A 27,825-nucleotide genomic window follows, 5' to 3' on the forward strand; every position below is an offset into this window, starting at 1 on the left:
AGGGCACTGGCCCGGAGTCTGAGCGGGGGGCCCCGATCGCGGGCCTGGCCACTGTGGGGGCACCCCCCGGGGTCCGATCGCCCTCTGCCCCCCCAGGACCCCGGGGGCCCACTCGCGCCGCCGATCCCGCCGCCACCAAAGGTGGTTCAAACCTCGGCGGCGTGAGAGGCCTCCCAGCGGCGGGACTTCGGCCCATCCGGGCTGGAGAATCGCCGCAGGGGCCTCGCCGATCGGAGTGGCGTGATTCCCGCCCCCGCCACTTCCCGGGTGGCGGAGAATCTCTGCCACGGCGGGGGCGGGATTTTCGGTGGCCCCAGGCAATTCTCCAACCCTGCTGGGGGTCGGAGAATTTCGCCCCTGGTCCGGGATCCTAACATCTGCGTAAGGAGCAGGTGGCTTTAAGACTCACTTCCAGTCACTCGAGCCTATAATCTAGGCCGACATTCCTAGTGGGCCTACAAAGGGAACATCGCACTGTCGGGGGTGTCGTCTTTCAGAGACAATTAACTGAAGCCTGGTCTTCGATCTTCCCGGATGGATAGGGAAAATTCCCACTGCCACTATTTCAAGGACATATTTATCCAAAAATTGACATTCAAGAGAATCCAACGTAATCTACCCTGATCACAGAGAGGGGATTAGTTCCGGCTTGGATCACTGTTTGTGTGGAGTCTGCATGTCCTCCCCGTGTCTGGTTAGGTGGTGTTACGGGGACAAAGCGGAGGGGGGGGGGAGCCTTGGTAGGGTGCTCTTTTGTAGGGTGCAGGCTCGATGGGCCCAATGGCCTCCTTCTGGACTGTAGGGATTCCAGGTGTCATGGTAAGCATAGATTATCATAGAATTTACAGTGCAGAAGGAGGCCATTCGGCCCATCGGGTCTGCACCGACTCTTGGAAAGAGCACCCTACCCAAGGTCAACAACTTCACCCTATCCCCATAACCCAGCAACCCCACCCAACACTAAGGGCAATTTTGGACACTAAGGGCAATTTATCATGGCCAATCCACCCTAACCTGCACATCTTTGGACTGTGGGAGGAAACCGGAGCACCGGAGGAAACCCACGCAGACACGGGGAGGACGTGCAGACTCCGCACAGACAGTGACCCAAGCCGGAATCGAACCTGGGACCCTGGAGCTGTGAAACAATTGTGCTATAAGGTCATGAGATTATCGAGCCAGAGGCCTAGGCTAATACCCTGGGGGGAAATGGGTTCAAATCCCACCTCGCTAGCTTGGAATTCAAATTCAATTAATAATATCGGGAATATAAAGCCAGACTAAGAAATGACAACCATGAAATAATCAAAGATTGCCATAAAATCCATGCAATTTACTAATGTCCCTTTTAGAGAAGGAAATCAGCCGTCCTTACCTGGTCTGGCCTACATGTGACTCCAGACCCTTGATTACTAAATGCCCGCCCAAGGCCAATTAGAGATGGGCATCAAATGTTGGCCTTGCCAGCCACGCCCACATCCCGTGAACGGATTAAAATTCACAAAGCGGAGAGGATCGAGGAAGACGCTCGTACCAGGTCTGAGGTGTGGCTGGCCGACTCGGCGGCGCCCACGTCCGTGAGGCGGTATTCCTCGTCGTCCCACCTCCCGTAGGCCAGGTCCAGCCCTCCGAGGAAGGCCACCGCCTGATCGATCAGGGCCACCTTCTCGTGGTGAGCCCAAAGCAGCACCGTCGACGAGACGTGATCGGGGTGCCTCATCACCTGCCAACGGGGAGAGGAGATAAGAAGTCACAAAGCGCCAAATCTTCCAGATTGAGCAGATAAACAAGACGACCACCGACAAATGCAATCCGAGCGGCCAACGGGCCTCAAGAGCAGGAAACTGTATGAAACCTAACTAGGCCTCAGCATAGCGTTGAATTCTGGGCGTCACACAATGCAATGGCATTGGAGAGGGTGCAGGAAAGATTCACGTGAATGGCCCCAGGGATGTGGAACGTCAGAAATGTGGACTTATTGGAAAAGTTTGGGCTGTTTTCCACGGAGGATCAGAGATTTAATGGAGGTGTTCGACCCTGTGAAGATCTAGAAGGCCCGAGAAAGTTAACCGGAGTTTATTTGAGGTCAGAGAAACAGCCACTAAGGCAGCGTACACCACACTACAACCCGATTGGGATGACGATAAGTGCCAGTCCCAATCAGGACGGATTTTACACAGCAAGGTAACGAGTCCCACCTGGGCGGCCCACCCGCCAACGGAGAGGTAAGGTCGTATTCTACAAGTCCCATGGCAGGTTGATGGAAAAAGTGAAGTCGTATGGGTTTCAGGGTGTACTAGCTAGATGGATAAAGAACTGGCCGGGCAACAGGAGACAGAGAGTAGTGGTGGAAGGGAGTATCTCAAAATGGAGAAGGGTGACTAGTGGTGTTCCACAGGGATCCGTGCTCGGATCACTGTTGTTTGTGATCTACATAAATGACCTGGAGGAAGGTATAGGTGGTCTGATTAGCAAGTTTGCTGATGATGCTAAGATTGGTGGAGTTGCAGATAGCGAGGAGGACTGTCAGAGAATACAGCAAAATATAGATAGATTGGAGAGTTGGGCAGAGAAATGGCAGATGGAGTTCAATCGAGGCAAATGCGAGGTGATGCATTTTGGAAGATCTAATTCAAGAGCGGACTATACGGTCAATGGAAGGGTCTTGGGGAAAATTGATGTACAGAGAGATCTGGGAGTTCAGGTCCATTGTACCCTGAAGGTGGCAACGCAGGTTGATAGAGTGGTCAAGAAGGCATACAGCATGCTTGCCTTCATCGGACGGGGTATTGAGTACAAGAGTTGGCAGGTCATGTTACAGTTGTATAGGACTTTTGTTCGGCCACATTTGGAATACTGCGTGCAGTTCTGGTCGCCACATTACCAGAAGGATGTGGATGCCTTGGAGAGGGTGCAGAGGAGGTTCAGCAGGATGTTGCCTGGTATGGAGGGTGCTAGCTATGAAGAAAGGTTGAGTAGATTAGGATTGTTTTCATTGGAAAGACGGAGGTTGAGGGGGGACCTGATTGAGGTCTCCAAAATTATGAGAGGTATGGACAGGGTGGATAGCAACAAGCTTTTTCCAAGAGTGGGGGTGTCAGTTACAAGGGGTCACGATTTCAAGGTGAGAGGGGGAAAGTTTAAGGGAGATGTGCGTGGAAAGGTTTTTTACACAGAGGGTGGTGGGAGCCTGGAACACTTTACCAGCGGAGGTGGTAGAGGTGGGTACGATAGCATCATTTAAGATGCATCTGGACAGGTATATGAACAGGCGGGAACAGAGGGAAGTAGACCTTGGAAAATAGGCGACAGGTTTAGATAAAGGATCTGGATCAGCGCAGGCTGGGAGGGCCGAAGGGCCTGTTCCTGTGCTGTCATTTTCTTTGTTCATGTGGAGATTGGTTAGCGTAATCCCGTGGGCCTGGTGAGGATTATTAGAAAAACCCTGCGCATACAGAATAGGAGCAGGTCACTCAGCCCCTCCTCCACCAATCGGTACGATCATGGCTGATCTGATTGTAATCTCGACCCCTCCCGATAACCTTTCACCCCTTTGTCAATCAAGAATCTATCCAGCTCTGCCTTAAAAATATTCAAAGACTCTTGCTTGTACGCCCCTTTGAGGAAGAGAGTTCCAGAGATTCACAACAGCATGCCGGTTAGCACTACTGCCTCACGGCGCCAGGGACCTGGGTTCGATTCACGGCTTGGGTCACTGTCTACGCGGAGTCTGCAAGTTCTCCCCGGGTTACGGGGATAGGGCGGGGCAGTGAGCTTCGGCGGGGTGCTTTTTCAGAGGGTCAGCGCAGACTCGATGGGCCGAGTGGCCTCCTTCAGGACTTTTCGGGATTCTGAGATTGAAGAAAAACGATGGAAAAGGAAGCTGAACGACACTTAACCCATGAGTCTCCCCTCTTGGGTTTAATTTTCCAAAACAGATGGATTAATGGTGTTGGGGTCACAAGGAGACACGGGGGTGGCGATGAGCAAAAACCCGGGAGACTGAAATTGGAGAAATCGGAATCTGTACCGTGATATTCGAATGGAGGGATGTTAATGTCCTCTTGCTGTATTCACTGTTGATGCCCAAGGCAATCTCCACTTCCTTGTACAACAAGACGAAGATCTTAACGCCCTGCTCCTGAAAAGAGACACAAGAAAGGTTCAAAGATTCTGCTTTTGAGGAAGAGCAATCCAAAGACTCACAACCATCTCCTCATCTCTATCCTAAACGAGTGGCCCCTTATTCTTAAACAGCGACCCGCTAGTTCCAGATTGTCCCACACGGAGGAGGAGACATGGTCTCCCCATCCACCCTGTCAGTAGGCCCTCAGGATCTTATGGGCGGCACAGTGGCACAGTGGGTTAGCACTGTTGCTTCACAACGCCAGGGACCCGGGTTCGATTCCCGCTTGGGTCACTTGGGTCATAGATTCATCGAATTTACAATGCAGAAGGAGGCCATTTGGCCCATCGAGTCTGCACCGGCTCTTGCAAAGAGCACCCTACCCAAGGTCGCCACCTCCACCCTATTCCCATAACCCAGTAACCCCACCCAACTCTGAGGGCAATTTTGGACACTAAGGGCAATTTATCATGGCCAATCCACCTTTGGACTGTGGGAGGTTTGGTAGCATAGTGGTTAGCACATATGCTTCACAGCACCAGGGTCCCAGGTTCGATTCCCGGCTTGGGTCAGTGTCCGTGGGGAGTTTGCAAGTTCTCCCCGTGTGTGCGTGGGTTTCCTCCGGGTGCTCCGGTTTCCTCCCACAGTCCAAAGATGTGCAGGTTTGGTGGATTGGCCATGATAAATTGCCCTCAGTGTCCAAAATTGCCCTTAGTGTTGGGTGGGGTTACTGGGTTATGGGGATAGGGTGGAGGTGTTGACCTTGGGTAGGGTGCTCTTTCCAAGAGCCGGTGCAGACTCGATGGGCCGAATGGCCTCCTTCTGCACTGTAAATTCTATGATACCCCAGGAGGAAACCCACGCACACACGGGGAGGATGCGCCGACTCCGCACAGACACTGACCCAAGCCGGGAATTGAACCTGGGGCCCTGGAGCTGTGAAGCAATTGTGCTATCCACAATGCTACCGTGCTGCCTGTTCATCCCCGTGAAGATAGCGAGTCTGCACGAACCCCCGTGCCTGCGTGGGTTTCCTCTGGGCGCTCCGGTTTCCTCCCACAAGTCCCGAAAGACGTGCTGTCGGGTGAATTGAACATTCTGAATTCTCCCTCCGTGTACCCGAACAGGCGCCAGAGTGTGGCGACTAGGGGCTTTTCACAGTAACTTCATTGCGGTGTTAATGTCAGCCTACTTGTGACAATAATAAGGATTATTATGAAATGAAAAAATGAAATGAAAATCGCTTATTGTCACGAGTGGGCTTCAAATGAAGTTACTGTGAAAAGCCCCGAGTCGCCACATTCCGGCGCCTGTTCGGGGAGGCTGGTACGGGAATTGAACCGTGCTGCTGGCCTGCTTGGTCTGCTTTCAAAGCCAGCGATTTGGCCCAGTGCTATGTTTCAATCAAGTCGCCTCTTTCTCATCGAATATTGATTGAACTCAAGCCTCACATCTACTGCTGGTGAAATCGTGGTGTTGACACTGGACTAGTAACCCAGAGGCCCAGTGTAACGCTCCGAGGTCCCGGGTTCAAATCCCACCACTGCGGATCGTGAAACATGAATTCAACAAAAATCTGGGATTTAAAAGTCTGACGATGGAGATTGCTGTTAAACAGCCATCTGGGTCACTGATGTTCTTCAGGGAAGGACATCTGCCGTCCTCGCCCAGTTTGGCCAACATGTGACCCACAGCAATGTGGTTGGCTGTGAAACGCCCTCGGAGATGGGCAATATCTCCACACCCATGAACAAATTAAGAAAACTAAAAATCTTTCTTCATAAGCCATTCCAGATACTATTCTCGTCCACCTCCTCTGAACGGCTTCCACCTCGTTTCTATCCTTCTTTGAATAAGGAATGGCCTGTACAATGGAGACAAAACCTCTAGATGTTTGCATTCAATTGCATCACGTGAGGTAACGGTAAAGTTGCCGTGGTTCCAGGTGACCACGGGCTGCTTTTCCCCTTTGAGGGGGAGAGCTGAGTGGTTGGGGACTTAACCCGAGGGTCACCACACCTCAGGCGAGGGGCGGGGTTGAGAAGGCGTGAGAATAATCTCAGCCGGTGCAGGGATCGAACCCGCGTTGCTGGCCTCGCTTCGCATCACGATCCGGCTGACTAGCCAGCTGAGCTAAACCGTAGCCAAGTTACGTCCCGCACCATCACCCTTTCTCTTCTGCCTCCCTTATCCGACCGCCGACCTTCCCTTTTGTCCTTTCCTACATTCACACCCATAAGACCATAAGACCATAAGACAGAGGAGCGGAAGTAAGGCCATTCGGCCCATCGAGTCCACTCCACCATTCAATCATGGTTGATTTCAACTCCATTTACCCGCTCTCTCCCCATAGCCCTTAATTCCTCGAGAAATCAAGAATTTATCAATTTCTGTCTTAAAGACACTCAACGTCCCGGCCTCCACCGCCCTCTGTGGCAATGAATTCCACAGACCTACCACTCTCTGGCTGAAGAAATTTCTCCTCATCTCTGTTCTAAAGTGACTCCCTTTTATTCTAAGGCTGTGCCCCCGCGTCCTAGTCTCCCCTGCTAATGGAAACAACTTCCCTACGTCCATCCTATCCAAGCCATTCATTATCTTGTAAGTTTCTATTAGATCTCCCCTCAACCTCCTAAACTCCAATGAATATAATCCCACGATCCTCAGACGTTCATCGTATGTTAGGCCTACCATTCCTGGGATCATCCGTGTGAATCTCCGCTGGACCCGCTCCAGTGCCAGTATGTCCTTCCTGAGGTGTGGGGCCCAAAATTGCTCACTATTCTAAATGGGGCCTAACTAGTGCTTTATAAAGCCTCAGAAGTACATCCCTGCTTTTATATTCCAAGCCTCTTGAGATAAATGACAACATTACATTTGCTTTCTTAATTACGGACTCAACCTGCAAGTTTACCTTTAGAGAATCCTGGACTAGGACTCCCAAGTCCCTTTGCACTTCAGCATTATGAATTTTGTCACCGTTTAGAAAATAGTCCATGCCTCTATTCTTTTTTCCAAAGTGCAAGACCTCGCACTTGCCCACGTTGAATTTCATCAGCCACTTCTTGGACCATTCTCCTAAACTGTCTAGATCTTTCTGCAGCCTCCCCACCTCCTCAATACTACCTGCCCCTCCACCTATCTTTGTATCATCGGCAAACTTGGCCAGAATGCCCCCAGTCCCGTCATCTAGATCGTTAATATATAAAGAGAACAGCTGTGGCCCCAACACTGAACCCTGCGGGACACCTCTTGTCACCGGTTGCCATTCCGAAAAAGAACCTATTATCCCAACTCTCTGCCTTCTGTCTGACAGCCAATCGTCAATCCATGTTAGTACCTTGCCTCGAATACCATGGGCCCTTATTTTACTCAGCAGTCTCCCGTGAGGCACCTTGTCAAAGGCCTTTTGGAAGTCAAGATAGATAACATCCATTGGCTCTCCTTGGTCTAACCTATTTGTTATCGCTTCAAAGAACTCTAACAGGTTTGTCAGGCACGACCTCCCCTTACTAAATCCATGCTGACTTGTCCTAATCCGACCCTGCACTTCCAAGAATTTAGAAATCTCATCCTTAACGATGGATTCTAGAATTTTGCCAACAACCGAGGTTAGGCTAATTGGCCTATAATTTTCCATCTTTTTTCTTGTTCCCTTCTTGAACAGGGTACCCCTCTTTCCCTAACCGGGTACGCGCTCACAACCCATCACAGCTCTCCTCCCAGCGATGAAAGAGCGGAAGGCCGAACTCGGTTTCTCTCTCTCTCCGCTGATCGGACGGGTGCTGGCAGCATTTGCTGCTTTTGTTGGGGTCCGGGATGGGCAGGACCCTGTGGCTGGGGGACCATGGCGCGTCCACCTGGACTCACTGTCTTCCTGCGGCTACCTTACCCGTGCCTGGGGTGGCACCAGAGAGCGGGGTGAGACCCGATGTGTTACTGCACGTAACCACCCGGGGTTCCTGGAGCTGCGGGTGACAATATTGAACACAATACCAAGTCTCCAGTACCCTCGCCATTGGCCATTCTTCACCGGCGGGTCTGGCCGGACCATTGGCAGGAGACTTTGACTGTTGAAGACAATTGTTAATGTTGTCCCCAGGTGAGGTAATCTTTGTGATGGGCAAGAAGGGGATATAAGAATGCAGGTTACAGCTGAACCAATTCCTAATCCCACTATTGTCCCTCTCAGATTGTTTGAATCATAGAATTTACAGTGCAGAAGGAGGCCATTCGGCCCATTGAGCCTGCACCGGCTCTTGGAAAGAGCACCCTACCCAAGCCTACACCCCCACCCTACTTTCTTTAGCTGCATGGAGACTTTTGGAGAGAGTGCCTTTCAAGAGCAGATTCAGTACTCTTCTGCTCAGCCTAGCAACATTAGGGCAGCACGGTGGCCTAGTGGTTAGCACAGCTGCCTCACGGCGCTGAGGTTCCAGGTTCGATCCCGGCTCTGGGTCACTGTCCGTGTGGAGTTTGCACATTCTCCACGTGTCTGCGTGGGTTTCGCCCCCACAACCCAAAAATGTGCAGAGTAGGTGAATTTGCCACGCTAAATTCATAGATCATAGAATTTACAGTGCAGAAGGCGGCCATTCGGCCCATCGAGTCTGCACCGGCTCTTGGAAAAAGCACCCTACCCAAGGTCAACACCTCCACCCTATCCCCATAACCCAGTACCCCACCCAACACTAAGGGCAATTTTGGACACTAAGGGGCAATTTATCACGGCCAATCCACCTAACCTGCACATCTTTGGGCTGTGGGAGGAAACCGGAGCACCCGGAGGAAACCCACGCACACACGGGGGAGGACGTGCAGACTCCGCACAGACGGTGACCCCAAGCCGGGAATCGAACCTGGGACCCTGGAGCTGTGAAACAATTGTGCCAACCACTGTGTTGCCGTGCTGCCCATTCTCCCCGTAGTTGCATAGGTCTCATGCAACCCAAATGTGTCGGGTAAGAGAATTGGCCATGCTAAATTGCCCCTTTATTGGAAAATTAAAAAAAAAAAACTTTATGACCAACACAGGATTAAACTAACTTTAACATCAGTAAATAAAATGACTTAGAATTACCCCTTAAACAATGCTTAACAATAAAATGAAACGCTAAATCCGATCTTTTATCTTCACTCAAGCAAATCCCATCTCGGGTCAAAATCCACTTTTTAAGCACAGTTAGCAGACACAGGAATACCTGCTGTACACCTGGCTGGAGTTCTTTGTAAAAGACTGATCGGAGAGCGAGAGAGAAAACTGGTCAGGAAACAGCCTGCAGATTCTTGTCTGTTTCAGATTATTGTTTAACCTATCAGCCTTGGGCAAAAATTCACAGGCAAGATCTAACAAAGCTGTTTTGAGAGAAGCTGCTGGTCAGTTCACATCCCGATCTGAACTGAACTCAACACCCAATTGCTTCAGCCCCTGGCTCCTCCCATCGATGACATCATCTTACTAAAGCTAAACGCAAGGGGCTGGATTCTCCGCAGCCCCTCGCCATAGTCGCGGCCGGCGCAGGGGATGGGGGGGGGGGGTGGAGAATCCACTTTCACGGCGTTATCGGGGCCCTCCGCCGGTCCGCCGATTCTCCGGGCCCCGAAAGTCGGCGTGACCGCGGAGTACACCTAGCGGCCGGCGGCCCATGGTCAGAGGCCCGCCCTGGGATCCTCCACTCCCCAGCGGCCGAGTTCCCTAACCACCTGTTGCCGGTTGGGATGCTGGCGCGGTGGCTGCGGACGCAGTTTCCGGCCGTCCTAGTCGGGGATTGGAGGCCGGGCGGGGGGGGGGGGGGGGGGGCGTACAGGCGGCCGGGGGTTAGATCTGCAGGGTTAGATGCTCGGGCGCCCGGCCGATCGGGGGTGGGAGTCTCATTTCGCGGTGTGGCTCCGCAGTCCGAGTCCGCCAGGGAGCTCGGCGCAGAGCTCCGAACCGGATGTGTGGGCGTCCGTACCCGCAGCTATAGCTGCGAGATTCATTCCGGGTCTCTGCTAGCCCCCTAAAGGCCATTGAATTAGCTCAACTTTTTTTTTTAAAAATCGAAATTTCGGGAGTAAACCTCCACCATTTTTAGGCAGGGGTGGGAGCACAGTCCCATCGTCTCTCATTGTCTACTCCCCGGGGAACCTTCTTTATACAAGCAAAATTCCATTCGCTCAACTTCAGGTAAACAATATACGTGTTTGGAATGAATGATGATCTTACTTTTATGATGCTTTAATTGCACCCCTGTGGCTCGCAAGCCACTCAGTTCAAATGTGGTATAGCTGACTCACCGCCTTGCGTTTCAGAAGGACATCCAGCCTCCAGTAGTTGTCCTTTGCCGGCCTTTTCAGGTGGATCTCTGGGCTCAGCCTAATGAGGGTCGACAATGCCAGAAGAGGTCAAATCACTTCAGCGCCGAGCGTCCGAAAATAAACAAACCCGCCCCCACCCTCACCTCACTATTCACACAGGGGCAGGGGGAAGTCCATTCAGCCCTTCGGGTTGGCATCTCAACTCTATTTTCCCATCAACCCCTGCTCTCCTCCCCCCCCTCCCCCCCTCCCACAGCCACTAACTTGAATTCATGAGATGTGACTGGACCTAGCATTTATTACCCCCCCTAACTGCCCCCGGAGAAGGTGGTGGAGGAGTCGCCTTCTTAAAGCCGCTGTAGCCTCGGAGGTGTAGGTACACCCACAGTGCTGTTAGGGAGGGAGTTCCAGGATGTTGCCTCAGTGACAGTGAAGGAACGGCCGATATATTTCCCAGTCAGGGTGGGGAGTGACTGGGAGGGGAACCTCCAGGTGGTGGGGTTCCCAGGTATCTGCTGCTCTTGTCCTTCTAGATGGTAGAGGCCGTGGGTTTGGAAGGTGCTGCCTAAGGAGCCTTGGTGAGTTGCTGCGGTGCATCTTGTAGACGGGACACACGGCTGCCACTGTGCGTCGGTGGTGGAGGGAGTGAATGTTTGTGGAAGGGGAGCAATCAAGCAGGGCTGCTTTGTCCTGGATGGTGAAAAAAAATCTCTTGGGCAGCACGGTAGCACAGTGGTTAGCACTATGGCTTCACCACAGCACCAGGGTCCCAGGTTCGATTCACGGCTCGGGTCACCGTCTGTGCGGAGTCTGCACGCTCTCCCAGTGTCTGCGTGGGTTTCGTCCGAGTGCTCCGGTTTCCTCCCACTGACCAATGATGTGCAGGTTGGGTGGATTGGCCGTGATAACCATAGAACATACAGTGCAGAAGGAGGCCATTCGGCCCATCGAGTCTGCACCAACCCACTTAAGCCCTCACTTCCACCCTATCCCCGTAACCCAATAACTCCTCCTAACGTTTTTGGACACTAAGGGGCAATTTATCACGGCCAATCCACCTAACCTGCCCATCTTGAAAATGAAAAAAATGAAAATGGCTTATTGTCACGAGTAGGCTTCAATGAAGTTACTGTGAAAAGCCCCTAGTCGCCACATTCCGGCGCCTGTCTGGGGAGGCTGGTACGGGAATCGAACCGTGCTGCTGGCCTGCTTGGTCTGCTTTAAAAGCCAGCGATTTAGCCCAGTGAGCTAAATCAGCCCTATTTGGACTGTGGGAGGAAATCGGAGCACCCGGAGGGAACCCACGCAGACACGGGGAGAACGGGGAGACTCCGCACAGACAGTGACCCAAGCCGGGAATCGAACCTGGCGCTGGGAAGTCACGGTGCTGTCCACTTGTGCTATCGTGCTGCCTCAAGTTGCCGCTTCTTAGTGTCCAAAAGGTTAGGGGGGGGTTACGGAGATAGGGTGGGGGCATGGGCCTAGGTAGCGTACTCTTTTGAAGGGTCGGTGCAGACTTGCTGGGCCGAATGGCCTCCCTCTGCACAGTAGGGATTCTATGATTCGATGGCATTAACATGGGACCAAGACAGCGAAAGTCACAAAGGCTTCAAAAAAGGGGGGAATCTTAATTTGCACTTTTATCTTCTTATCTTGAAGCAATGTCGAGTGCAGAGGAAGACCACACTCCCTGGAGGCTTTTGGAAGCTTTTTGAGAGAGTGCAGGAATGACGGACGCCAGCGATCCCAGGAATAAGTTCACAGGCACTGTTTTCCTCGGAGTAGCCGGGGGTCGAGAGGAACACGGTGAGGGGTCTGGACAGAACAGAGGGGCAGAGGTTGTCATCATGGGCAGCACGGTAGCACAAGCAGTTAGCACTGTGGCTTCACAGCGCCAGGGTCCCGGGTTCGATTCCCGGCTGGGTCACTGTCTGTGTGGAGTCTGCACATCCTCCCCGTGTGTGCGTGGGTTTCCTCCGGGTGCTCCGGTTTCCTCCCACAGTCCAAAGACGTGCAGGTTGGGTGGATTGGCCTGGATAAATTGCCCTTCGTGACCCAAAAGGTTAGGTGGGTTACGGGGATAGGCTGGAAGTGAGGGGCTTCAGTGGGTCGGTGCAGACTCGATGGGCCGAACGGCCTCCTTCTGCACTGTACGTTCTGTATGGCGGCAGGGTTGAGGAGCAGAGGTGACAGATTGCAAGATAATTGGCAAAGGGACCAGAACGGGGACATGTATCAGACGGAATTGCCCTGGAGAGGGGGCCGAGAAGATTTCCTGGAAGGTGGCAGCTATCAGGAGAGAGTGGAGAGGTTGGAGGGGAGGGGGGGGGGGTTTCCTTGGAACAGAGAAGGCTCGGGGGGGGGGGGGGGGGGGGGGGGGGGGGGGGGTAACCCGAGAGAGGTGGACAGAATTGTGAGGGGGAGAGGTAGAGTGGACAGGAGGAGCATGTTTCCCCTGGTAGAGAGGTCAAAAGGCAGGGGTCACCAGTTCAAGCTCAGTGGCAGAAGATGGCGAGGGGACGGGAGGAAGAACGTTCTTACGCAGAGGGTAGTGGGAGTCTGGAATTCGCTGCCCGAGTTGGTGGTGGAGGCCGAGACCCCCCCACCTCTTTTAAAAAGTACCTGGATCTGCACCGTAAGTCCTGTAAGATACAGGGCTGTGGGCCTGGAGCAGGGAGGTGGAAGTAGAAAGGGTAACTGGGATTCCTCGGGCTGGCCGATGGGCTGAATGGCTTCCCTCTGCCCGGTGTGATTATCTGTTTGAAGATCGCCCACGAGGTTTGACTCACCACCAATCAGCAATGAAGATCTCTTCCTTCGCTTTCTCCAGCGCGTCTGCGAGGGCCGAGAAATAAGCTCCGCCATTCACAAACCTGCAGAGCGAGAGAGAGAGAGACCAACGTGAGGGTCAGACGTCAAAGTCCCCTGGAGAATCCAGGGTGCTGCCGCGAGGGGGGGGGGGGAAACATCCCGGCTTCCAGCCGAGATAGTCAAACTCCTCTCCCCTCCCCCGAAAAAGGTGCTCACCGAGATCTGTTAAGGCCCCCCCCCCCCCCCCCCCCCCCCCAAAGCTGGGAGCTCAGCCCCGCCTCCGGGTCACAGGGTCAAGGGTCCGAGGCCCCGCCCCTCCGACGCAAGAGGCCCAATCGCAGGCTTTGGCATTTCCGGGTCCGATGGGAGTGCCGCACTGCCGGCGGTGCAGACTCTCGGACGTGAAGCCAACCTCTTTGCCCGTCCTGCCCCGCTTCCGATTGATCCAAAAGCTGCTGAGGCCAGGGTTTTGAAGGGCTCTCTCTAGTGTTATTAGCCAGGGATTAGAAAACTCCCAAGTATATTATGAAGTGCCTGACCTACAACTGTTAATTGATTTTGGTGACGATGGACACTAGAGGCTGCCTTGCAGGTGTTATTCAACAGATTTCTTTCAATCAAAAAAAACAAACTTTATTCTATGAATTTAGTTAACATTTGTATAAACACACACACAGTAAGAATTTTTATCAATTACAAACATAAATACCCCAACACAGCTGCAGTAATCTATGTATAACTCTTAATGAATTCCCCTTTAACTGTTCCAATTCAATAACAAAATCCAAGTACAACAAGAAACCCTTTTTGAAAGGCGTGGCCCAGCACACGGCATTCTTACTGATACAAGACTCTTATTGATACTCTGTCCCCCTTTTCAAACAGTGGGTATGAATTATTTCCGGAAAGCAATTATCTCTTTTAAGTTACCAATTAGACTGGAAACAGCTATTAAAGTGAAGATCGAGAAACACTCCTTTCAACCTGTGCAGTTCAAACCCAGTCTAAAACTCAAAGCGAAAGTTAAAAACTCCCAGGGCCACAGACCAGCTCCACCCACACTATGACATCACTGAAACCATGTGATTTTAAAAAAAGATTTCTTAAAGGGGCACTCCCGTTTAACTGGGTCAATATTTATCCGACACTGACAAGGGAGACTGTGTTGGATGTTCACCATGTTGGTTGTTGCCTGGGGGCCGCTGGTGACAAGTGACGACTGGTTAGGGGAGGCTGGGTGTTCGATAGTTACCATTGGGCCTGGATATCTTGACGAGCAGGGACGAAGGAATCGAAGCGATGTTCCATGAGGAAATCCTGACCGTGCCTCTCAGCCAGATTAGTTATTTCCTGTTTCCACCAACATGCTTGCCTGTAGCTGCTGCATTTAATGATCAGAGTCCTGGGAGATAACAAAGCAAAGGAACAATGTTAGACGGAGACGAGGAGCTTTTATTGGACTAATGATCATTAAAATACTGTTGAACGTTTCTTGGACCTCAAGAGAGTGGACCTGACTCGTAACCCACACAGGATGCAGTGCACACCAACAGCCCTTTCGGCCCATCCCCTCCGTGCTGGTGTTTGTAGCATCACAGAATCCCTACAGTGCCATTCGGACCATCGTCTACACTGACCATCCGAACGAACGCCCTACCTAGGCTCATTCCCTCGCCCTCCCCCCGTAGGCCCGCACATTGATCACGGCCAATCCACCTAACCTGCACATCTTCGGACTGTGGGAGGAAACCGGAGCACCCGGAGGAGACCCACGCAGACACGGGGAGACTCCACACACAGACAGTCACCAGAGGCCGGAATTGAACCCGGGTGTTGGCGCTGTGAGGCAGCGGCGCTAACCACCGTGCCGCCTGTTACTTCTAAACATTCAGTAGAAAGATCTTGGATTCAGATGTCTTGCCCTTTCTTGGGAAAACCGCGCAACATACACGCTTAAAAAGGCTAGTCAATCATTGAAGGAGACGTGCCAAGTTTCAGCCATTGACCTCAATGCTGAGGTTGTCGGCTATATCGCGTTCAGGAGCTTCCGTTTCCTTCGACACAAATTCTAACACACTCTAGCCTGACCTCCCAACTTCTATCCCCCCTCCCCCCCCCCCCCCCCCCCCAATAGATTTGAAGTTAAAAAGTACGGTCAAGAGGGAGATCGACAGATTGCCACAAATGAAACGCATCCAAGTGTCACAGGGACAGAGATGGACATAGATCAAGTTTGGAGAGTGGGCCAAAATGCGGCAGGTGCAGTTTAACCGAGATAAGTGTGAGGTCATCCATTTTGGTCGGAAGAATGGGAAGGCAACTTATTATCTAGATGGGGAGAGACGACGGGGAGCTCCAATGCAGAGGGATCTGGGTGTCCTTGTGCATGAGTCGCAGAAAACAAGCGTGCAGGTACAGCAGGAGATAAAGAAAGCGAACGGAATGTTGGCATTCATAGCTGAAGGAATTGAGTACAAAGGGTAAGGAAGGGTTGCTGCAGCTGTACAAGGCATTGGTCAGACCCCACCTGGAGTATTGAGCACAGTTATGTTCCCCTTATTTGAGGAACGATGTAGTGGCATTGGAGGCAGTTCAGAGGAGGTGGATCCCAGAGATGGTTTGTCATGTGAGGAGAGATTGAACAGTTTAGGCCGATACTCTCTCGAGTTTAGAAGAATGAGGGGAGATGAAATTGAGGTGTACAAGATGATAAAAGGTATGGATGAAGCAGACGTGGAGCGGATGTTGCCTCTTGCGGGGGCCAATATAGAACAAGAGGTCACAGAATAAGAGGGAGCAAATTTAAAACAGATTTGAGGGGAAACTACTGCTCCCAAAGGATTGTGAATCTGTGGGATTCGCTACCCCAGAGAGCGGAGGATGCTGGGACAGTGAGTAAACTTAAGGAGGGGTGAGACAGATTTTTAACTGGTGATGGGGTGAAGGGTAACGGAGAATGGCGGGGGCCAGGATGGGATCAGCCATGATCGAATGGTGGAGCAGACTTGATGGGCTGAATGGCCTAATTCTGCTCCTTCTCACCCCGGTTTTCGAACCCGTTGTCAAGGGAATTGGGACATTTTACTACATTGAGAGCGATGAATGTCGGAGGTTTTTAAAAAATAGATATTGTTTTGTATGCCCATTCCCGGAATGTTATCAAAATTACTTAGGTTAAGGTATCTGTCTGCGAAAGCTGTGATTAAGGGGTTAACAGCTCGGCAGGCTGTGACATCAGTCACGGGAGGGGCTGCGTCTATTTTTTTAGTTTCTTTTTCAGCCCTGCCCTGGGTCTATTTTTTAGTTTTGTTTTCAGCCCTGCCCTGGGTCTGTTTTTTAGCTTCTTTTTCAGCCCTGCCCTGGGTCTGTTTTTGAGTTTCTTTTTCAGCCCTGCCCTGTGCCTGCTTTAAAGTTTCATTTCTGAGAGTTCTCTCCGCGTTCTGAGAAAAGGAGGTGCGTTTCCCAGACTTACTTCTGAAAGCTTCTCACCCAAGGACTCTACGAATAAACCTGTAAGCCACTGAGTGTGAACTTTATTCATAAGTGGCGTTTGATCTGTTGTGTGTGTGGATTTTGCGGAATTGAAATTTCAGAAATAGACGGAAAGCGAACTCAGACACCTTACTTTATTCTTTCGTAAGAACTGTTTAACTGTTAATCAAAAAGCAGTTTCCCCCTTGGATGACAATGGGGCAAATCCTGGGTTAATAATAAAGTTTATTTTCATACAAAAATAAATCAAAATTTGTCAGTGGAATTATTCCTGGGGTTAAGTAGCCCATCCTCTCAGTTAGCTAATCGAAAAATTGTTGGTGGTTTCTCGTCCCGTTTCCTAATATAAATTGGGGGTCAGCTCCGACACCGCAACAGAGGGTGCTAGACAAATGCAGGGAAGAACCTGTGACTGGGAGTGATGGTCAACTGTCATATGTCGGCCAAACGTCAACAGTGACCCTCCTGTGGGGTTGACGGTATCAGGTCCCTGTGGGGTTGACGGTATCAGGTCCCTGTGGGGTTGACCGTATCAGGTCCCTGTGGGGTTGACCGTATCAGGTCCCTGTGGGGCTGACCGTATCAGGTCCCTGTGGGGCTGACCGTATCAGGTCCCTGTGGGGCTGACCGTATCAGGTCCCTGTGGGGCTGACCGTATCAGGTCCCTGTGGGGCTGACCGTATCAGGTCCCTGTGGGGCTGACCGTATCAGGTCCCTGTGGGGCTGACCGTATCAGGTCCCTGTGGGGCTGACCGTATCAGGTCCCTGTGGGGTTGACCGTATCAGGTCCCTGTGGGGTTGACCGTATCAGGTCCCTGTGGGGTTGACCGTATCAGGTCCCTGTGGGGTTGACCGTATCAGGTCCCTGTGGGGTTGACCGTATCAGGTCCCTGTGGGGTTGACCGTATCAGGTCCCTGTGGGGTTGACCGTATCAGGTCCCTGTGGGGTTGACCGTATCAGGTCCCTGTGGGGTTGACGGTATCAGGTCCCTGTGGGGTTGACGGTATCAGGTCCCTGTGGGGTTGACGGTATCAGGTCCCTGTGGGGTTGACGGTATCAGGTCCCTGTGGGGTTGACCGTATCAGGTCCCTGTGGGGTTGACGGTATCAGGTCCCTGTGGGGTTGACGGTACCAGGTCCCTGTGGGGTTGACCGTATCAGGTCCCTGTGGGGTTAACGGTATCAGGTCCCTGTGGGGTTTAACCTCGGAAACCATGTCCTGCGATCATTACCTCAGTTTTCTGCCCCATTATCACCCTATCCTTTCTGTCCTGATGAGGTTTAAGGAACTGCGCCTCATCTTTCAGTGAGGCAGTTTGCAGGCTTCAATACGGAGGTCAACAATTGCAATTGTCACGCTCATTTATTGTGACTGTAACTGCTGGTAATGATGCTGCCATTGCTGTTCGTGCCCTGCACATCGCTCCCTCTTCTCCACACTCGGCAATTCGCACCTCCTCTACACACTGCCATTCACACCTCCTCTACACTCTGCCATTCACACCTCCTCTACACTCTGCCATTCACACCTCCTCTACTCTCCGCCACTCACATCTCCTCTACACCCTGCCATTCACACCTCCTCTACACTCCGCCACTCACACCTCCTCTACACTCCGCCACTCACACCTCCTCTACACTCCGCCACTCACACCTCCTCTACACTCCGCCACTCACACCTCCTCTACACTCCGCCACTCACACCTCCTCTACACTCCGCCACTCACACCTCCTCTACACTCCGCCACTCACACCTCCTCTACACTCCGCCACTCACACCTCCTCTACACACTGCCATTCCCACCTCCTCTACACTCTGCCATTCCCACCTCCTCTACACTCCGCCATTCCCACCTCCTCTACACTCTTGCCATTCATACCTCCTCTACACACTGCCATGCGCACCTCCTCTACACTCTGCCATTCACACCTCCTCTAAACTCTGCCATTCACACCTCCTCTACACTCCGCCATTCGCACCTCCTCTACACTCCGCCATTCGCACCTCCTCTACACTCCGCCATTCACACCTCCTCTACACTCTGCCATTCACACCTCCTCTACACTCTGCCATTCACACCTCCTCCACACTCTGCCATTCACACCTCCTCTACTCTCTGCCATTCACACCTCCTCTACACTCCGCCATTCCCACTTTCTCTACACTCTGCCATTCACACCTCCTCTACACTCTGCCATTCACACCTCCTCTACTCTCCGCCATTCCCACTTTCTCTACACTCTGCCATTCACACCTCCTCTACTCTCCGCCATTCACACCTCCTCTACACTCTGCCATTCACACCTCCTCTACTCTCCGCCATTCACACCTCCTCTACACTCTGCCACTCACACCTCCTCTACACTCTGCCATTAGCACCTCCTCTACTCTCCGCCATTCCCACCTCCTCTACACTCTGCCATTCACACCTCCTCTACACTCTGCCATTCCCACCTCCTCTACACTCTGCCATTCCCACCTCCTCTACACTCTGCCATTCCCACCTCCTCTACACTCTGCCATTCCCACCTCCTCTACACTCTGCCATTCCCACCTCCTCTACACTCCGCCATTCACACCTCCTCTGGACCCATGTTTTGTTTCTTTACTTTATCCATCACTATCATCCATTTTGTCATTTAATTGGTCCTGCCCTCCACCCTTTCCACACTGTCTGTGGGGAGTCTGCACGTTCTCCCCCATGTGCGCGTGGGTTTCCTCCGGGTGCTCCGGTTTCCTCCCATAGTCCAAAGACGTGCAAGGTTAGTTGGGGTTACGGGATAGGGCGAGCCGAGGTAGGGTGCTCTTTCGGAGGGCGAGTGTGGCCTCGATGGGCCGGATGGCCTCCTTCTGCATTGGAGGGCCCCGATGGGCGAGGTGGCCAACTAATTTGTTGTGGAGGTGAGGGAAAACGTCTTCATTGTGGGCAGGAGTGTAGCACTGGAAACCCGACCCCAGAGGACTGCGGATGCTCAGTCGATGGGAATATTCCAGACTGGGATCAACAAGATTTTTGGATTGTCGGGATAAGAGGATAATGCGGGAAAGGGAAGGTGTCTTGGAGCGACAAGACTGAACGTAACCACAGGTTGGGGCTCACATGAACACGAGGCAACTCGAAGCACAAAATCCCGACCCCGGGGGGGGGGGGGGGATGTGCAGAGGACGTTTCCTCTTCTGGGAGAACCTAGAACTTGGGGGGGGGGGTCTTTATTTAAAAATGGGGGGGGGGGGGGCGGTCGCCCGTTTAAAATGGAGATGAGAAGAAATATTTTCACTCGAGGGCGGAGAGTCTCTGGAACCCTCAAAAGGCGGCGGAAGCAGTATCTTGAATATTTTTAAGGCAGAGCTGGATAGATTCTTGACGATCGAGGGGGGGGGGGGGTGAAAGGTTATCGGTGTGAAAGGTTATAGAGGTGAAAGGTTATCGGGTGAAAGGTCATCGAGGGGGGATCGGCAGGAATGTGGGGTCGAGGTGACAATCAGAGCAGCCACGGAACGGGGGAGCAGGTTCAAGGGGACGAATGGACCCGATTTAAAAAAAAACATATATTTTAAGTGGCGTTTCCCAATTTGCTTTCAAATTTTAGCGGACCCAATTCATTTTGTTCCAATTAAAGGAGTAATTTAGCATTACCAATCCACCGAACCTGCACATCTTTGGGTTGTGGGGGTGAGACCCAAGCAGACACGGGGAGAATGTGCAAACGCCACACGGACAGTGACCCAGGGCCGGGATCGAACCCGGGTCCTCGGCGGCGTGAGGCAGCAGTGCTAACCACTGCGCCACTGTGACGTCCGGCATTTTCCAATTTTAACAGTTTGACAATTTGACGTGTAAAGCACCTAATATTTACAGAGTATGACGTTTGCTATGTAAGAATTTTACACGCACCCCCTATCCTTGCTCCCCGACCCCTCCCCCCCCTGTTGATAGTCGGGCGCCATCTTGGTCCCATCTTTCGTCCTGCGTCCTAGGGGCAGCAGGGTAGCATGGTGGTTAGCATAAATGCTTCACAGCTCCAGGGTCCCAGGTTCGATTCACGGCTGGGTCACTGTCTGTGTGGAGTCTGCACGTCCTCCCCCTGTGTGCGTGGGTTTCCTCCGGGTGCTCCGGTTTCCTCCCATAGTCCAAAGATGTGCGGGTTAGGTGGATTGGCCATGCTAAATTGCCCGTAGTGTCCTAATAAAAGTAAGATTAAGGGGGGGTTGTTGGGTTACGGGTATAGGGTGGATACGTGGGTTTGAGTAGGGTGATCATGGCTCGGCACAACATTGACGGCCGAAGGGCCTGTTCTGTGCTGTACTGTTCTATGTTCTATGGGTGTCGTATTGCTTTATTTCTTTCCTTCATCTGGTGGTTCTTGCTGTTAGCTTTGTGGCTTTGTTTGGCTGGGGGGGGGGGGGGAAAGAGGCGTTATCCTGTCTTTTCCACGGCCGGTTGTCAGTCCGTGCACGTTCCGAATTAAACGGTTAATTCCGGCAGATTATTTTTGTCGGGTATTTCGGGGAAACCGGATGGGTTTACGAGGGGTTCGGATGCCGAGTGGCCGTGTCGAATAGCGGGGCAGAAGTGAGGGGTAGAATGGCCTCTCCAATTTCCTATTCCCACTGCTCGCGATTGAATGCAGACATTGTTATACATGAGATATCGGTTCCAGTTCTGTTCCTGGGTTAAGATAGATATTTGCTGCTGTATTATTATCGAACCTCGGTTAAGGCCCCGAGGCCTTGGGTCCGATCGAAACAGCCTCGCCGCACATGACTTGGCCACACGTCGAGGTTGTTAAATCTTGCGGAAGGCCTCGCCTGCGATTTGCGACTCACGGGATGCCTCCCCGAGATTTAACGAGATCTGGCGGGACGTCGCGATCTGGATCGCGATTTGCATATTTCATCGTGCAGTCAGCCTCACTTAAATATGTCCGGCCCGGAGTCTCGCAAAGCCCTCGATTAAACGGTCACTCCTGGGGACACCCAAGGTGGACCGGGTGGAACGGCACCTGGGGGCTGCCCCAGGTCATCAGAGGCCCTGGGTGGCTGGGCGCTGGGCAGGGTGGCTCCCTCTGCTACCAGGCACATCGGCACTGCCAGGGATCAGGCCAAGGGGTACCCGGCCCTTAATGAGGTGTTAAGTTGTGCCCTGTGCATCTGCCAAGGAGTCGTTATTATTGATTATAACCACTTCTTTGGTTACAGATAAAGAGCTCATGGATTTGTGTTTTGATTGTTGGGAGATTCCCTGGAGTGTAGATAATTTATGGGGGGAAGTGGTGTTCAGTCATAGCTAAGCAGATCACGGAGCCGAGTGGGATACAGATGATGTAATTAATGGGAGGAGCCAGGTCTGTCTGCAGTTTTAGGTGGGTTACAGGATTATTAGTTGAACAGCAGTTTTGCCTAATGTTGCTAGATTTTTTTTAAATTTAGATTACCCAATTATTTTTTCCAATAGAGGGTCAATTTAGCGTGGCCAATCCACCTACTCTGCACGTTTTTGGGTTGTGGGGGCGAAATCCACGCAGACACGTGGAGAATGTGCAAACTCCACACGGACAGTGACCCAGAGCCTGGATCGAACCTGGAACCTCAGTGCCGTGAGGCAGCTGTGCTAACCACTAGGCCACCGTTCTGCCCTAATGTTGCTTGGTTGCGCAGAAGAGTACTGAATCTGCTCTCGAAAGGCACTCTCTCCAAAACTCTCCGTGCAGCTAAAGAAAGTAAACCTGTATTGATAACTTTATTTATAAGTGGCATTTGAACTACATTGGGTTGCTTAATTGGAGTTAGTAGTGGGCATAGATTTTTCCTTTGGTCCAAGAACTGTTTAACTGATAATTGTGAAGCTATTTCTTGTTAATGTGGTTATTCGGTGTGCTTTACCATAAAAGATACCTATTTGTCAGAGTCTTAACTCCAGGGGTGAAGTTTCCTATCCACGTAATTTTGCAAAAAAAAATATAGTTTGGGATTCTCGGTCGGAATCCTCACATCCCGAAAAGTGATGTGATGCCGCAGAACGAGAAGACAAAAGGTCGCACCTGGACAGATTTTCGATCATCACGCCATACTTGGCGCCTGTGTCCTTGCTACCAACTTGCACGTTGAACCCCTTGTCAAACAGCAACACGAAGGAGATAACCCCATTGGAAGGTCTCATGTAGAGCAGGAAGGAATCCTTAATGACAATCCACCTGGAAAATAGGACAAGTCAAAGCCAAAACATTCGAACCTTGTCGGAAGGCTCCAAGTGGAGGAGAGTAGAAAATCGGAGCAGAAGGAGGCCATTCAGCCCTTCCAGCCTGCTCCGCCATTTATTGTGATCACGGCTGATCATCAAACTCAATAACCGAATTCCACCTTCGATCCCCTTCCCCACAAGTGCTATATCTAACTGCTCTAAACGCATTCAAATCATAGAATCATAGAATTTACAGTGCAGAAGGAGGCCATTCGGCCCATCGAGTCTGCACCGGCTCCTAGAAAGAGCACCCTACCCAAGGTTAACACCTCCACCCTATCCCCATAACCCAGTAACCCCACCCAACACTAAGGGCAATTGGATATTGGATAGGCATATGGATGATAAGGGAATAGTGTAGATGGGCCTTAGAGGGGTTTCACAGGTCGGCGCAACATCGAGGGCCGAAGGGCCTGTACGGTGCTGTAATGTTCTATGTTCTTGAAACACAATGTTTTGGCCTCAACCATTTCCTGTGGTAACAAATTCCACAGACTCACCGCACTCTCTGGGTGAAGAAATTTCTCCTCATCTCTGACCAAAATGGTCTACCCCATGTCATGAGAATGTCGCTTTAAAAAATGTTTGTCTGCTCAAGTGGCTGCAGTGATGTCAGAATGTGGGTGGAGCTAAGCTCTGGCTCTGCAAAAGGCATCTTGACAAACACACGGATAGGGTGGGTATAGAGGGGTACGGCACAAGGAAGGGCTGAGGGTTTTGGCAAAAGGTTGGTATCATGACTGGTACAGGCTGGGAGGGCTGAAGGGCCTGTTCCTGTGCTGCGATGTTCTTTGCTTGAAATGCGAATTTACTTAAAAACCCAATAAAAATGAGCAGAGAAGAGATAACGGGAAACTTAAGCAATTCACCGACTCAGCTAGGAGCGATGGGACGTCCCTCTCCACAGGGACCAATTGCCGGGACAGCTGTTCAACTTGGGAATTGTTACAATCACACTGTACAATTAGATTACTTTCAACATTTGCATACAATGCCAAATTGCGCCGAGGGTTCAACTCTGAGCAACATGCTGGCAAAATACAAAAAGAACAGTCCATATTGGGCACGGGACGGGCAAAAAACAACGTTGCCCAACTCGGGCACCGTGATCCATTGGAATTTAAAAAGTTAAGGGATTGATTCGACCAAACTTTTCAGGATATGAAGGGGAACACATGGTGGGGGTGACAGAGAGAAATGGTGTCCTTGGTTGGAGAGATTGGGTCGAGGGGGCAGAGTCTGATTATTGAGTGGCACAGTGGGTTCGCACCACTGCCCCTCAGCGCCAGGGACCCGGGCTCAACTTCGGCCTCGGGCGACTGTCTGTGCGGAGTCTGCACGTTCTCCCCGTGTCTGCGTGGGTTTCCTCCGGCACTCCAAGTATGTGCAGATTAGATGGGTTTACCGGGATAGGTAAAGTGCAGGTTCAGAGGGTCAGTGCAGACTCTATGGGCCAAATGGCCTCTTTCTGCGCTGTATCCCATGATTGTATTAACTCCGAAGAGCAAAATTTAAGAGAAAATCTTTCACACAAAAGACTCACTCCCATGGGGAGTGGGGAGAATGTGGGACTGGTTCCCACGGGGAGTATGTGGGACTCGCTCCCACAGGGGAGTGGGGAGAATGTGGGACTCGCTCCCACAGTGGGAGTGGGGAGAATGTGGGACTCGCTCCCACAGGGGAGTGGGGAGAATGTGGGACTCGCTCCCACAGGGGAGTGGGGAGAATGTGGGACTCGCTCCCGCGGGGAGTGGGGAGAATGTGGGACTCGCTCCCACAGGGGAGTGGGGAGAATGTGGGACTCGCTCCCACAGGGAGTGGGGAGAATGTGGGACTCGCTCCCACAGGGAGTGGGGAGAATGTGGGACTCGCTCCCACAGGGAGTGGGGAGAATGTGGGACTCGCTCCCACAGGGAGTGGGGAGAACGTGGGACTCGCTCCCACAGGGGAGTGGGGAGAATGTGGGACTCGCTCCCACAGGGGATTGGGGAGAATGTGGGACTCACTCCCACAGGAATTGGGAAGAATGTGGGACATGCTCCCACATGGAGTGGGGGGAATGTGGGACTCACTCCCACAGGGGAGTGGAGGAGAATGTGGGACTCGCTCCCACAGGGGAGTGGGGAGAATGTGGGACTCACTCCCAAAGGGGAGTGGAGGAGAATGTGGGACTCGCTCCCACAGGGGAGTGGGGAGAATGTGGGACTCACTCCCACAGGGGAGTGGGGAGAATGTGGGACTCGCTCCCACAGGAATTGGGAAGAATGTGGGACACGCTCCCACATGGAGTGGGGAGAATGTGGGACTCACTCCCACAGGAGAGTGGAGGAGAATGTGGGGCTCGCTCCCACAGAGGAGTGGGGAGAATGTGGGACTCGCTCCCACAGGGGAGTGGGGAGAATGTGGGACTCACTCCCACAGGGGAGTGGGGAGAATGTGGGACTCACTCCCACAGGAATTGGGAAGAATGTGGGACACGCTCCCACATGGAGTGGGGAGAATGTGGGACTCACTCCCACAGGAGAGTGGAGGAGAATGTGGGGCTCGCTCCCACAGGGGAGTGGGGAGAATGTGGGACTCGCTGCCACAGGGAGTGGGGAGAATGTGGGACTCGCTCCCACAGGGGAGTGGGGAGAATGTGGGACTCGCTGCCACAGGGAGTGGGGAGAATGTGGGACTCGCTCTCACAGGGGATTGGGGAGAATGTGGGACTCGCTCCCACAGTGAGTGGGAAGAACGTGGGACTCGCTCCCACAGGGGAGTGGGGGAATGTGGGACTCGCTCCCACAGGGGAGTGGGGGAATGTGGGACTCGCTCCCACAGGGGAGTGGGGAGAATGTGGGACTCGCTCCCACAGGGAGTGGGGAGAATGTGGGACTCCCTCCCACAGGGGAGTGGGGAGAATGTGGGACTCCCTCCCACAGGGGAGTGGGGGGAATGTGGGACTCGCTCCCACAGGGGAGTGGGGGAATGTGGGACTCGCTCCCACAGGGGAGTGGGGAGAATGTGGGACTCGCTCCCACAGGGGAGTGGGGAGAATGTGGGAGTTGCTCCCATGGCGTGCGATCGAGGTCATTTATGAGGGGGGGGGGGGGGAAACTGGATGAACAGAAGAGGAGAAGAGGAATAGGCGGATTTGCTGATAGAGTGAGAGGAGGTGGGGAGGGTGGTGTGGAGCAGGAGCACCAGCCATGAGTAGGTGGGCCAAAGGGCCTGATATTGTATTGGGGATGCAATGTATAAATACTGATTTTGAGCTAGAACTAGTGGGAATGGATTCCGCTGCGGAGCGAACCTCCCAATGGGATAAAGCTGGATAGGCTGCTTTAAAACCAACCCTACGCTGGCGCAAACTGCCTTAAACCCTCTTACCCCCCCGGCGCAAACTGCTGTAAACCCCCCCCCCCCCCCGGCGCAAACTGCTGTAAACCCCCCCCCCCCCCCGGCGCAAACTGCTGTAAACCCCCCCCCGCCCCCGCTGGCACAGACTGCCTTAAACCCCCGCCCGCTGGCACAGACTGCCTTAAACCCCCTCCCCACCCCCCCCGCTGGCACAGACTGCCATAAACCCCTCACCCCCCCCGCTGGCACAGACTGCCTTAAACCCCCTCCCCCCCCCCCCGCTGGCACAGACTGCCATAAACCCCTCACCCCCCCCCCCCCCCGCTGGCACAGACTGCCTTAAACCCCCGCCCCCCCCCCCGCTGGCACAGACTGCCTTATACCCCCCCCCCCCCCCCCCCCGGCACAGACTGCCATAAACCCCCTCCCCCCGCTGGCACAGACTGCCATAAACCCCCCCCCCCCCCGCTGGCACAGACTGCCATAAACCCCTCACCCCTCCCCCCCCGCTGGCACAGACTGCCATAAACCCCCCCCCCCCGCTGGCACAGACTGCCTTTTACCCCCCCCCCCCCGCTGGCACAGACTGCCTTTTACCCCCCCCCCCCACTGGCACAGACTGCCTTAAACCCCCCCCACACGTTGGCACAGACTGCCTTAAAGCCTCCCCCCCCCCGCCCGCTGGCACCGACTGACTTAAAACCCCCCCCCCCCCCACTGGCACAGACTGCCATAAACCCCTTCCCCCCGCTGGCACAGTGCCTTTTACCCCCCCCCCCCCCCCCGCTGGCACAGGCTGCCTTTTACCCCCCCCCCCCCCCCGCTGGCACAGGCTGCCTTTTAACCCCCCCCCCCCCCCGCTGGCACAGACTGCCTTAAACCCCCCCCCCCACACACTGGCACAGTCTGCCTTAAACCCCCCCCCCCCCGCCCGCTGGCACCGACTGCCTTAACCCCCCCCCCCCCCCGCTGGCACAGACTGCCGTAAACCCCCCCCCCCCCGCTGGCACAGACTGCCATAAAACCCCCTCCCCCCCGCTGGCACAGACTGCCTTTATACCCCCCCCCCCCCCGCTGGCACAGACTGCCTTAAACCCCCCCCCCCCCGCTGGAACAGACTGCCTTAAACCCCCTCCCCCCGCTGGCACAGACTGCCTTAAGCCTCCCCCCCCCCGCCCGCTGGCACCGGACTGACTTAAACCCCCCCCCCCCCCCACTGGCACAGACTGCCATAAACCCCTTCCCCCCGCTGGCACAGTGCCTTTTACCCCCCCCCCCGCTGGCACAGTGCCTTTTATACCCCCCCCCCGCTGGCACAGTCGGCCTTTTACCCCCCCCCCCCCCCGCTGGCACAGACCTGCTTAAACCCCCCCCCCCACACACTGGCACAGTCTGCCTTAAACCCCCCTCCCCCCGCTGGCACAGACTGCCTTAAACCCCCCCCCCCCCCCCGCCCGCTGGCACCGACTGACTTAAACCCCCCCCCCCCGCTGGCACAGACTGCCATAAACCCCG

General features: G+C 53.4%; 1 protein-coding gene across 1 annotated transcript in view; it reads right to left on the minus strand.

Annotated features, from left to right (window-relative positions):
- Window positions 1-22,917, minus strand: part of LOC119958363 (phospholipase D1-like) — a 57,524-nt gene extending 34,607 nt beyond the window's left edge. The window contains exons 1-6 of the mRNA XM_038786830.1: window positions 22,769-22,917; window positions 14,487-14,636; window positions 13,213-13,296; window positions 10,403-10,481; window positions 4,031-4,141; window positions 1,535-1,723 (exon numbers count right to left, since the gene is read on the minus strand). Coding sequence (XP_038642758.1) covers window positions 1,535-1,723; window positions 4,031-4,141; window positions 10,403-10,481; window positions 13,213-13,296; window positions 14,487-14,636; window positions 22,769-22,887 — 732 coding nt within the window. The 5' untranslated portion in view covers window positions 22,888-22,917. The remainder of the gene's footprint in view (window positions 1-1,534; window positions 1,724-4,030; window positions 4,142-10,402; window positions 10,482-13,212; window positions 13,297-14,486; window positions 14,637-22,768) is intronic.
- Window positions 22,918-27,825: the final 4,908 nt, after the last annotated feature.

This window comes from Scyliorhinus canicula, chromosome 29 (assembly GCF_902713615.1).
Source record: "Scyliorhinus canicula chromosome 29, sScyCan1.1, whole genome shotgun sequence".
NCBI lineage: Eukaryota > Metazoa > Chordata > Chondrichthyes > Carcharhiniformes > Scyliorhinidae > Scyliorhinus > Scyliorhinus canicula.